This window comes from Phoenix dactylifera, chromosome 6 (genome assembly GCF_009389715.1).
Source record: "Phoenix dactylifera cultivar Barhee BC4 chromosome 6, palm_55x_up_171113_PBpolish2nd_filt_p, whole genome shotgun sequence".
In the NCBI taxonomy this organism is placed as follows: Eukaryota; Viridiplantae; Streptophyta; class Magnoliopsida; order Arecales; family Arecaceae; genus Phoenix; species Phoenix dactylifera.
Genome location: NC_052397.1, coordinates 7,883,777 through 7,897,579, shown reverse-complemented (window position 1 = coordinate 7,897,579; position 13,803 = coordinate 7,883,777). Strand labels below are relative to the sequence as shown.

Sequence of the window (13,803 nt, the reverse complement as noted above, 5' to 3'; positions counted from 1 at the left end):
TATATGAGCATAATTTTCCTTGGATCAAAATATATAGTTTTCCTTGATTTGCCGAGATTTACGGTGGACTTTTCTGCGGTCTGTATTTCTGTGATGGATATAACAAGGTGTCTGAAATCCATTTACTAACAGAGCATCCATATGGTATTTAGATTACTCTCCAAATGAGCATTTGGGACACCTATTTCTTCGATTGCTAAATGTCTTCTCTTACCATGCTTCGAGCTTCTAATTGCTCCACTAAATATGACAATCTATAATGTTAATAAATATATGATGTTCTTGCAGTACCTGATCTAGATCACGATGTTGCATCATTCACATTTCATTTCGGATAATCAATTTTAGGTGATCTTTGCCCCTTCATCTTGAGCAGACTTGAACACCACCTTTTTTCAGAAAATATGAACCAAATAGTTTAGGTCCTGCCTATCAATTAAGCATTAACCCTTGCAGGCACTTGTTGTGGGTTCGTCTTGATTTAGCAAATACAACTCCATTTCTAGTTTTTCATGTCAAGTGCACCAGAATCCACATTTTAGGTGATGCCTAAAATGTTAATTTTAGGTGATACCTCTTATTGTTTGTCCAAGGATTCTAAGATTAGCTTTGGATTTTACTCTTTGAAGCTCTTGGATTCAGAATAGATATGAACACCCATGGATGAGCCCAACCATATCTTTTTTCAGACTAATGAGTCAGACCAAATGAACGGTCTAAGCTGATAATAAAAAATAGATGATCAGAAATCTTTCCATTTGGTTGGTGCCCTCAGTTGTACCTTCCAAAATTTGAGCGTCCCAATTCCTTAGCAGTACAGATCATGGCTGAAGACAACAATTGCTTGCCAAGGCCTTCTCCTGGGAGCATGCTTGAAGGTGGCGGAGACAATGCCCGAGTCTTGATTCAACGGCAAGATTCGAATGCTTTGGTTTTTTCCCCACAAAGGCTGCAGTGGTTGCATGTTTGGGCATAAGCCAGTGGGTAATTAGTGAAACATTGCACTCAATGGTGGTAGATTTTGGAGGCAAGGTAATCTAAGAAAGATGGTTAGTTGCAAAACTGATTATGTCACCTGGTGGCTTAAAAGGTGATGCATGGTAATTAGGAAGCAGTATATGGAGCTTATTGTGACACAGGTATTACTCTACAAATGATGTTCAAAATGTAGATGTCATTTGTTAGTTTACCTGTTCATCATGCATCAGCTTTCATATGTGGAACGGGACGTGATGATACAACCAAAAGTGCAGAGTGATATAGGTGGCCAATTTGGACCCTAGCTCGATAACCCGATCCGATCCAACATGTTTAATTCAAATGGTTGGGTCCGTAAAAATGGCGCAGGTCCTGCGAACCCAACTTGCTAGTTGGTTGGGTTGGATGGGGTTAGGTTCAAATTAGAGGATTTTGTTTCGTTGGACATTAGTCAGTGTTGTTAATCATACAAATATATTAATGATTATCCATCCTAAAGACTACATAATAGCGAGACCAATTTCTAATTTTCACATTTTGTTTCAGGAAACCCCAATTGTGACAATAACCCCTCTTCTCATATGCATAACAGGACGTGAAGAATTAGGCTTTGGGATTGAGTAATAACTAGGAACTCAAACGTCTCCAAGGCCAGCAGCTGTGGGTCATAGACAAGTTTTTCGGCTGCGAGGCTTGAGCACAACTAAGGAGTAGAGATGAAAGGAGCAAGGAACACATTTAACAGTTGGAAAATTCGAAAAATTGTGACTCGACTCGAAAAACTAAAAGATATCACCATCTGAGTATCATTAAAGGGACAATCAACTCTTGTTCCTCTGATTCAACTGAGCTCTCCCAGCTCTGAAACCAAGAAAACAAGTTGATCAAAAATTAATTGGTCGTAATCATTGGTCACAAGAACGAGTCGTTGAGCTTAGGAGGATGAAATACAAAGGCGTACTTTTAGATATATGTTATGGATTTTTGTATGCCTGGGAATCCTATAAACTTGATTTGCATGTGGTCTTCTAAGTAGTTGTTTAGGCAAATAGTATGCATAAAAGAGCAATGGTTAATATAGGCTATGCACATCTCAATTTTTTTGTCACACGCAAATATCAGAAGGTTTCAACTCTCTATTTTGAGAGATTTAATGGTTTTCTTTTCAGAGTAACACATCTGAAAAGTTCTAATCATGAAACAATATTCTTAATATTTAAAATTTGATATACGTTGCGTCGGAGATTGGCTCATTCAAGATTCAGTTTCATTTGATTGTAATCCTTTATGCTGTATATCTCATTAAGATTATATTCTATTAGTTTAGTTATTAACAGGCAAAGACAAAAAGCATATAATTTGTACCATAATGCGTGCTATGCAAGAAATATTCTAGTCACTGAAATGATCAATACATGACAAAAGAACCATCAATGCACTGACCTCTCACCAACCAAACAATACATATATAAACATACTCAAACCTCTCCATACCAACAACTGCAAGTCCCCTCTCTTCATACTACTGATGCCACTGACCCTCAAATGACTCCCAATGTTTCTTCACAATCTTGAGGCGCTCACGGGCTAGAGGGTGGGGAGAGGAAAGGGATGGGTGGCAGCTGGAGGCCGGGATCGACGGCATGTTCGTGGGAACGGATGGCATTGGAGGAATGCTTGTAGGGATGGACAGGAATGATTGACAATGGAGTTTTAGGCATCGGAGGCAATGCATTAATGGTGGGAATTGTGGGGATAACGGCACGTTGGTTGGAATTGCGGGCCGAGGAAGGGAAGGCATTGGGCCAGCCGGCATGGGTGGTGCCGCGAGCTTAGGCAGCGGCACCGTCGGCATCGGTGGCAACGATGGCTTCGGAAGTGTCGGCATTGGATGGCAGCGGAGGCAGCTGGGTGGTCGGCAGCGACGGTACCGTTGGTTTTGGCAGTGTAGGAATTGGAGGCAAAGTCGGCAATGCCGGTGCAGCCTCTGGAAGCTGAAGTGTCTAAAAGATGGCGAGCCGCAAAGCTTGCATCACTGCTAAATAATGTCACCAAGCAAAACTAGGAGTAGGCAACTGGGAGAAGCCATGGATGAAGAAAACTATAGGCGAAGAAAGGAGCTTGTAGGGTTTTCTTTTTATTTTGTGAAGATTAGGAGCTGCAGCTAGGCTTTTATGTAGGTGAAGGGCTTTAAGAGAGTAATCTTCGGTTGGTGATCTGACGGGATTGGAGCTTGTGGTCGCTCACCTTCTCATCCTCCTGATTCTAAATGTCATAGATTAGCCTGCGTTTTTGGAAATTTGGTTGTTTTGTTGTTAAAGGAGTGTAGGATCGGGTGCAGGTGACGACTAAACACAAGCTATTTGGTTTTTATTATAATGGGAGACTTTTAAAAGTTTTTGTGGAGCTAGGGACTAACGATATTCCAGGCATAACTCTAATCGGAATATTTTTCTATTGCAGCGGAATAGGGTGTTTGATATGGTCACACCGGGTTGGCCATCTCCTCACTCCTAAGGACTCCAAAGGACAGGGATGTACGAGCTCATGGAAGAGATTCTGTCTGTTCAAAGACTGGATTATCAAGCGGATCTCTTTTACTCCGTTTTGGTAAAGGCATTGACTTGGCAAGTGAAGGAAAAAAATCCCTGTTTGGATTTAAAGATGCAAGTGAATTGAAAAACAAAAGAAATCTTGCTTAGGGATAACTTTGTGTGACATCTTCTGGCATCAGATTTCTGTGTTATTTTTTGTACTGCTTCATTTATTTTTTTATCCGAGTAACTAACTCCTTTCCCTAGAAATATTTTATCATTTTTTTAACTAATTGAGAGGAGGAGAGCTGCAGGCAGCATTCAAACCTAAATAAATTGGCATCAAATTCTAGTGATTTTGTCAAGTATGGATCGAGGTTGTATTTTTCGTGCGAAATAACAAAGGATTCATCTTCCTTCGCATGAATCCACTATTGGATCACTTACTGCATAGATCACAAATTGCTCTGAATTATGTCATTCATATGCCTGTGCAGATCTCAAAGAAGCTATTGGATAATCCAATGGTTGATTCGCTCGAAGAAAGGTTAATCATTCTTTTGTGCGAATCATACACCCCCCCCCCCCCCCCCCAGCCTATCAACTACACCCATCAGTATCTATTTTACAAATTCTTTATGATTGAAGACTATTCGAGAACGAAAATAGTGCTATGTGTCCTCCAATCTCCATAGAAGCCGTGCGAGGATTAGTTGAAAGGTGATCAAACTCTAACTAACAATCATATTGCACCAGATTAGGATTGGGCTCGGATTGTATCTTTCGTGCAAAAAAAATGATTGATCCTTTTTGCGACATCAACTGTGGATCACATCTGCACAAAACTCAAAACATTCTAAACTTCATTTATCTATTTATATAGATCTTGAAGCTGCCATTATACGATCGAATGGTAGACTCTTTCGAAGAAAGATAAAAAAGATACAATCCCTTTCAATTTGGATCCTCATAAGTTCACGCATTGAACTAAAAAGACTACCCGGCTCACATGACCGTGATTTTGCGCTCTCGCGAGCGGACGGCTAGGAGCACTCAAACAAATTCTTACAATAAATGAAGGCTCATATGACACGAGACTTAAGGCTTAAGAGATGACACACAGTGTTAAATTCTCGAGATAGAGCAGAAAGCTTTAAGAGAAAAAGGGTAAGGTTAAGTTCGCCAGATGTCCCCGATTGGACCGATGAAGACATTTCTAGCTACATCTAAGTCCTGCAGTTGATACTGGCCACCAAAAATGCACTCTACTGATCATGCGAGGCTTGACGATGTGTTTCTTGATACCAGGCCATGCAAGAGAGAGAGATATATTTTTTTTAATCATTAATTTAGTTAGTACTGATCTCTCTAAATTCAAATTTAACAACTATATTCTAAAAAATAAAATGGAAAAAACGCTTTCTCAAAGTAATAGAAATAAAAGATCTAAAATTCTAAAACCTATAGAGAAACTTCATTATTCTTAAAAATGAATAAATAAATAAAAATAAAATAAAATAAACGTGAGCAACTTAGTGGCATTAAGACGTTGGTTCCCATACGGCACACTGCCTAAACATATGACAAAGGGTTTTTTTCCTCTCTTTTGGAATCCGCAGTGAGTTGTTACATGTTGTTGTTCCAAGATATGTGACGAGGTTTCAAGACCTCACGTACGATTAACTTTGCTATCGAAACCAATGAATGCAGGTAATTCTATAAAATTAATTATGTGTTACATTTCAAAATAACATAATTTAAAATGTGTATCCTTGTGCGAAGCTAACCAATCCATCCTTTACTAAAATACATTGCACAGTGCACCTCAACCAAATTTGTCCTGGGAGTTCTTTTGTTGATGTTTTACAAACGCAAGTGTAGACAAAATCAAAAATCCTATCATTTTGTGACAAGATTTTGATCGTCAAAAGGTCTTTACATATATTTTTTTTCATGATGATAAAAATAATGTCTTCACTAAAGCTCAAAGGCTTTCGTGACAATATTTCATTAACACTAATTAAACATGCTTGTTTCTATGATAAGAAAAGTTTGTCCCTAGAAGATATATACTTTATCACTCGCTACCAACAATGATGATAAAATTCAAATGTTTGGCGACAACAAAGGTCATTATAAAGGCCTTTATTCGGTGATAACATACATTATCGCAAAAAGTATTATCATAATTTTATTAAATCGAGACCCACTTGATATTAATGTCAAAATCTATAGTCTAAAGGCAGCTTATAACAATTCTCTGAGACTGCAAAAATACTTGCATAAATGTATAATAAATAATATGGGAATCATTTGAGCTTTCTTCATTTTTAGAACAAAAACTAATTAAACTATCTAGATCAAATATTTCCTAATAATATAGGACTCTAGATATCATCTTATAGATGACCTCTTCATCCATGAAATCTGGTTATTGTTAAAAATATCCAATTTTAGTATTTAAATGAATAATTTATTACTACCTATGCATATTAATGAAATCATATTTATTTTAGTATTTTTGAAATTTTTAAATATATTTCAATATAAAGCTGGTGTAACCAATTGACCCAACCTCACCGACTACATTGATCTCCTGTTTGGATTTAGTAGCTATTAAGTACTATTGTATTCATTTTAAGATAATTAATTTTATTTTACATAATCGAATATCTACTAGAATATGATAACTTATCATAATTATATAATAGCTTAAACTCTTCAATTGGATGCTAAAGGTGCTCTAAATTAAAATCAACAGTTAGAAGTGTCTGGAAACATAAATTTATAATCCTTCCTTCTGTCTATGTTCAAGAAGGAGAGTTTCTTAAAATAATGAATCAGGTCAACTTAATAAACTAGTTTGGGTCTTAATTCAGATGATCTTATACATATATATTTGCATAAACAATGGAAAAACTTGTCACAAAGAAACATTCATAGCGATGAAAGAATTGCTTGTCACAAGAGAAACTATGGCTTTTGTGATGACTTTTCCTTTCCCTCTATAACTTTTGTTTGGTGCCAGGATTCAAATATATATAGTGGCAGCCAGTTGTGACGACTGTTGAAATTAATACTGTCACCTAAAATAATTATTTTGTGATGACATTTCCATTGTCACAAAAGATGACCTAAAACTTCTATCTGTGACTAATATGAGCTGTCATCACAGTTAGATATTTGTCGGGCAAAAATATGTAATTGTCACAATAAAATAATTTTCTTATAAGGAGATGGTAAGTGAACAAGTCATGTGGGTGAATTCCTTGTTTGATTTCGCATTTTTTCGGTTTTCTTTGTTTTTCCTTTCCCAATTAACTTTTGACGTTTTCCTTCTTTTTCTAAAAACATTATTGCAGCATTGATCTCCTAGATTCATGGGCCTTCTTTAATTTTTGAAAGAATATTACTCATAGTTTGAACCAGAGAACATACGATACTTGGACAAAGGGCCACTATTTACATCCTTATATTATGGATCGGAAAATCACGGAGAAAAGAAAAGAAAAAACTATAAAAGCAAAGGTGACTAACAGGCTTGAAACCAAGAGATTAAATCCAATATGTGAATAATACATTAAAAAACCAACCAACAAAAGCACTTACAAACAAACAAATAAAGGTGCTAAACACTCAGGATTCATGGCACAAACAGCATACATAGCCAGCAGTACATAACCGAAATAAACCTCACACGTCTCGCTCAAAAGAACTCCACATCTTCCTGCAGTTTAAATAGTTTGCAGCATTCACGGGGCTTGGGGGTGGAGAGAGGAAAGGGATGGGTGGCAGCTGGACACCAGGTATGGACGGCATGGTGATTGGAATCGAAGGCAATGGAGGAATGCTCTTTGGAATGGAAGGAATGGTGGGCAATGGGATAGCTGGCATCGGAGGCAACGTTGCAGTGGGCATGGTTGGTATAACAGGCACTGTAGGGATTGCAGGCTTAGGCACAGAAGGCATCGGGCCGGCCGGTATGGGCGGTATCGCAAGCTTTGGCAAAGGCATGGTTGGCATTGGAGGCAAAGATGGCTTTGGCAGTGTCGGCATGGATGGTATGACGGGCTTTGGCAGCGCAGGGATCGAAGGTAGGGATTGGCGTAGCTGGTGCAGTAGTCTCCGGCGCTGCAGTATCTAAAAGATGGCGTGCTGCATGGCTTCCATCGGTGCCCACCAACGTCACAAGCAAAGCTAGGAGGCACCAAGTTTGAGAAGCCATACGTAAGCGGGAGCGTAGAGCTTATCTCTACGTATGAGTGGAAGAAAGAGCTGCGGCTTGTATCTTTTCTGTGATGATTAAGTTGCGATGCTGGTCTTTTTATAGCTAGATATGTTGAAGGGAGTTCAGAAAACAATCTTTTGGTTGGTGATCAGCGGGGAAGGGGAGCTTTGGTTTGTTCACCTTCTCAACATTCGGCCACAAATGTCAAAAAGAGGTGGCATGGTTGGGGATTTCATTTAATTATGATGTTGCTGGTACCAGATTTCACCAATACTTGAAGCAATGAGTGAACAACCTATCTTAGTTGGCTTTATTTTAACTCTGGCAGTGTCCAAATGGAGATTCCAGTCCTTCAGATGCTCCACTATAACATTTTTCCTGCTAGCCCACTTGACAGGTTCTGGTTTTTCAGTAGACAAACGATGGCCTTTCGCTAGTCACTGACGATCCTGCCATACTCAGAATTAAAAATAATATAATAATAAAGATTTCTGATTAGATCTGGTGAGCTTTAGATGCAGCATAGCATTGCCACTATCCAGCTATTCCCCGGGAATTGCCGAGTTACAGGCTGCCGACTGCTACGTACTCTAAAACAGCGTCGGCAATAGACACCAAGATATGCCTACTTTAGGATAAAATTTAAAAATATTTACCGACCCTGTGGTTCATTGAGTATTGACTCAAATGCTGTCAGTAGACTTTCATTTATATTCGTGAAGCTAATTGATGGGAGCCAAAATGGATCGTCCTGCTCAGGACAAGGGATCATCCCACTCCGGCCAGGCAGGCTTCAGCACCGATCAGGCCAGACCTCGATCCTGCTAAGAGACAGTTTGATCTCGGACTTCGCCAAAGACCCAGCTGACCTTGGTCGGATCTCTCCGCTGCTACGACCTACAACAACCTCTTCTGATGCTTATAGTGAGTCCGGCCAAGCTCGGGGCACCCTGCTGCGTCGACTGCGAGCCAAAAACTTCCACCGCAAGACTATACGATGACGTGCCCCGGTCAAGCTCAAGGCGCCTTTATATTCACCGACATGCTCTGACCCGAGCCCGAGGTGCCCTTATACTCGACAACGCGCCCCAGCCGAGCTCAGGGTGCCCTTGATATTCGACGATGCGCCCCAGCCAACCTATCTAACAACGTGTCCGACCCTCAAGCTTGGGGCACTCTACCAAGCCAACCTCAGAATCGAGGAGGCTAGGCAGACCTCAGCACCCGCCAAGCCGACCTCACTAAACATATATCGCGGCCCCGAGCGAGCCCGACCTCAACGCCCACTGGGCTGACCTCGCTGAGTATATGATGACCTCTCATCGAGCTCAACCTCACCCCGTCGCATCCATGTGCGCGCCATCCACGTGCCCACACCCGCATACGTGGTTGTACATGACAACGTCACGTGCCATGCTTTGCTTACTGGCTAACGACAACTAAGGACGATGCTATGCTGCCCCAGCCATACCCTGCCACATCTACCAACGCCTTACCGTTCATAAGAACGGCCTACACCGTGTGCCTCAAGCAAGCTCTAGCTGCGCGCCATTTAGCTAAAAGTCATCTCCTCCCATGATGAGACGGCCATACCTCCACCACCTGGACACCTTTGCGGAGACTATAAATAGCCCATCAGATAACGGCTAGAAAACTTTTGGACTAACTAAGATCCACTCTAACTTGAGCGTCGAGGACCCTCACTGGAACCATCGGTGAAGCTTGTACAGCTACGCCGTCGCACGGGAGTGGCTCTTATTTCTCTGCTCTAGTCGGAGCTCCTCGACTCCTCCGGCATGTCACCCTCGGGCCAAATTTGAACCAAACACTAACCATACTCATTTTTAAAGATGGAACAGGATGCCCTAATGTTGGAACTAAGCATCTTAGGCTACTTCTCGCATTATGCGAGAAGTTAATCATATCATACTAAAAAGTGGGTTACCGACGCATTTTTGCGACGCTTTCCCAAGCATCGCAATTTTTAGTCTACACCCCAATTTTCGATGGTTTTAAAAGCGTCGGCAATAGACGACGTTCTTGCTAAGACGACGCTATTTAGCCGTCGAAAAATTAAAAAAGGCCGACGCTTTTCAAAGCGTCGTCGGAACCATCTTCTCATCGGAGCCGCAGCCCCTCCCCTCCTCTCTTCATTGATCTTCTCGATCTCAGTTACATAAATCAGTTGAACGATTTAGCCCCACATCGGGATCAAACAAGTTGTGGGGAATTAGGAGGGAGGAGGTGGAGATGCGATGATGGACACATCGAGTGGTGCGAGATGGCTGCTTGGCGTCCAAGTGCCTGATGCGCCGCGTCTTCGCCATCATCCCCACCACCCCTGCATCGCCTAATGTCCACCCAGCTCGTGTGCGTTGGGTTGGCCTTGACTCCTCCACCACCCCGGCGGCCTTCTCCTCCCAGCCGTGCCTTGTTGTGAAGAAAGGAACGGTCATGATCGGCACATCTTGCGCCAATGCTCGCCGTAGACGGTGAGACCATGTCGGTAAGATGTCGAAACGACGTTGCGGTGCGGGAGCCAAACTCGACGCCCTGGGGTTGCAGGACACGCGGGGCCATCTCGGGGACCAGACCTGACGAGTTCTGCTGGCCCATGCGGAGGGTGGAAGAGGTCATCGCCGAAGCGGAGGAGAAGATTTCGATAGGAGAGAGAGAGACGGGAGCCGGTGGGTGCGAGGATTGGATGGAGTGGATGAGGTGGGTGACAGGGCCGTTAGGGGGACGGACTAAGTGAGACCGGGTGGGGTGGTTGACATTTATGTACAGTTAAACGCCGACGCTTTAAAGCGCCGCTAACTGCGCGACGTTCTGGGCTTCTACCGACGCTTAAAAACGTCGCTAAAGGTTAGCAACGCTTTGCAAAGCGTCGGCAAATATTTTTCCACTCTGACATGGCCGATGCTTGGCGACGCTTTGAAAGCGTCAAGGAGAACTGTACGATGCTTATAACATCGGTAAAGACCTTAAAAAGCGTCGCCAAAGCTTTCTTGTAGTGTATTCTATCTTCTGACTCCCACAAAGAGATTTGCAAGTGATTGATGAGTCTATCATTATTTCCCTCTGTACTGATGTCACGTCCGAGCCCGGAGCGCGACAGACATACACGCCTGCATGCAAGACCACAGGCATTCAAGGCTACAGATCAACTCAAAACAATAATAAATTCTGATTTTTTTTTCAATAATTTACTCAAAGCAATCTTCCAAAATTTCAAAATAACATATGAACAAATCAATTACTTTAACTAGTCTATCTAAAAATGTCAATAACTGAAAGAATCTTTAGAATCTAGCGCACTCCCTAGTCTTATGTATCACGTATCTGAATCTGAAAAATAGAAAAACAGGATGATGAGCTACACTAGCTTAGTAAGCAACATAATATCCCAAATAGCCAAAGCATATCATATATTTAATCAAACACAAAATAATGACTGAAAAATAAATTATAAATACTATATTTTTTTTTGAAATTTACTAAGCATTTTTATAAAACTCTGATATCAGAATTCAACACAAATAGGTTATGGCCACGTAACCCAGTAGCATGGTTTGCACAACAGTGCCAACACTACTATTGTTAACTACCGGAGTACGTTATCCAATACTACTATTTTAATCATCGATGGTACGATATCTAAACACCACTATTCTAATCATCGATGTATGTATCGAAACCAGTTTCTCACAGATACAAGTCAACAGAACCAACGAAAATCCTCATTAGCAGGGCCAGAAGAATTATAGCTATGCCGAGAAACAATATATATATATATAATAGATTCATAATTTGCCCAGTCATATTTTACAAATTTCATAGCATAAACATAATTTTCAAATGATATTTAACATGCCTGGCCCATTTTTACTAAGTACAAAACATATCTCAAATTTAATCCACAAATAATTAATTTATTAAATAATTTAGAAAATATCTTTGAAGATTAAGTTAACTTACTTTTATTTTCGCTTTAAATCCCACTTCACGCAAACATGTCAGATACCTTGTTTTAATATCATTAAAATATTATTAATTCTAACATAATTTCAGAAGTCAAAATAAAATACTACAATTCATCCCCTAGAACGTTTGGTCTGAGCAAGGAGGATTCAATGATCAGAGTGCAAGATCGAAAAGAACCAAATCTAGCTAAGGCTGAAGTAATGACTGTCAACCGCCCAGATACGGGGTGGTTTGGAATTTTCAAACGGTCAACTTAAATTGAGCAACAGAAGACATGGCTTGCACTAGGATCCAGCTTGTCTAGAGAAAAAACAAGGAGGAAGATGTCACGACCCCGCCCCGTTCCCGGCGGGCCGCCGCGACGTCCTAGGGTGCGGGTAGGCATAAGGCCACCAGCCACCGTAGAACCCTACTACCTATCAATCATCAATAGATCTTGAAAAATTGCATATACATGCACAAAATGATCACTTTTCCTATAGTGACCTGTCAGATTATCTCAATAAAACAACACTACCTGTCAGAGCAGCAATCACATAATCCGTCACATAATGAACCTGGACAATATATATCAATACATACTCAGGCATATAACTCATCTGTATAAAAATCTGGTCCCATCCATCCATGGTAAACCCATATCCACAACAGGATCTATGACTGTAACTATGCACTATATACAATAGAAGGTTATAAACACCCAAAAGGTATAAACCTATTACATTATACTATACTTACTATGAGCGCACAGCTAGCAGGCAACCACTAACTGCTCTTCTCTATACAAACTGCCCTGCAATCAAAAACACCAAACTGGAGAGTGAGTATATAAATACTCAGTAAGTGGATAGAGATACTATGCACATGAACAAGAATAATCATGGTCGAGGTAAAATCTCAAGATCAATAACAAGAGAACATGAACTCAACATAAAGAATATGGAGTAAATCATCAATATCACCACAATCAATATCAACTCATCTGAAGCAATATGGAATAATCAAGTCAACATATATGCTACTCATGAATATGTCAACAGGTCATAGTACTGAATCAATAAATCATGTGTCAATAGCTGAATCATCAACAAGACAGCTATCGGGAGGTGGGTTTACGCCCCAGCGAACCAGCAACAACTCCCTACTGCCATATGCATACATCGAATATGACACCACACCAATATGTAAATCATCATAGACAGCTGTCGGAAGGTGGGTTTTACGCCCCAGGCGAACCACAACAACTCCCTACTGTCACATGCATATGCAGGATAAGACACCATACCGATAACATAAATGCTAGACAGCTATCGGGAGGTGGGTTTACGCCCCAGGCGAACCAGCAACAACTCCCACGTCAATGCATATGCAGGATAAGACACCATACCGATAACATAAATGCTAGACAGCTATCGGGAGGTGGGTTTACGCCCCCAGGCGAACCAGCAACAACTCCCTACTGTCACATGCATATGCAGGATAAGACACCACACTGATCATATAAATGCTGGCCAGTATCCAGAACAGAAATCCATCTCACATCTACATACTAAACGGCACCTCGCGGGATTCTACATCCGCGGAAAGCCATACTGCACTCGGGGTCTTACTATGCCCGGCGCAAGCAGAATTAAGTCGTAGGACCGGCCGATCCTACGCTAGGGCCGTGTCCCCCCTAAGAAGGGACTGGGCTCCGCCCACCCAGAGGCTACTATGTGCCAAAGCCGTGTTCAACCCCATCGACTATAGGTGTCCTGCAGTACTGCCAAGCCATGCATAAATGCCATAATGCACCCTCCCATACTCTACTAAAAGGAGTATATCAAGATTACCACTCACTCGATCATGACCCAATCATAAACTAACATCAGGGTAGGAGTGAGGGTCAAGGAAGTGCAATACAACTCAATATACCACTAAAAAGGCTCTACAAATCTTTGAAATGGAGGAAATGAAATCAATTTACAAAAGAAGTTATTTCACAATTTGGAACCAATTATTACTCATAAAAGAGTATAATCAAGCTACGACTCACAAGTCTTTAAAATAGAGGAAATGAAATCAATTTACAAAAGAATC

The 13,803-nt window shown here is 41.1% G+C and overlaps 1 protein-coding gene across 1 annotated transcript; it reads left to right on the top strand.

The window, feature by feature from the left end:
• The first annotated feature begins 7,296 nt into the window (after positions 1 to 7,296).
• On the top strand, positions 7,297 to 8,110 carry LOC108511930 (PE-PGRS family protein PE_PGRS61-like). The gene is made up of 3 exons (XM_039127734.1): positions 7,297 to 7,606; positions 7,843 to 7,910; positions 8,069 to 8,110. Exons 1-3 carry the CDS (start codon positions 7,297 to 7,299, stop codon positions 8,108 to 8,110), a joined length of 420 nt encoding a protein of 139 aa, XP_038983662.1.
• The last annotated feature ends 5,693 nt before the right edge of the window (positions 8,111 to 13,803 follow it).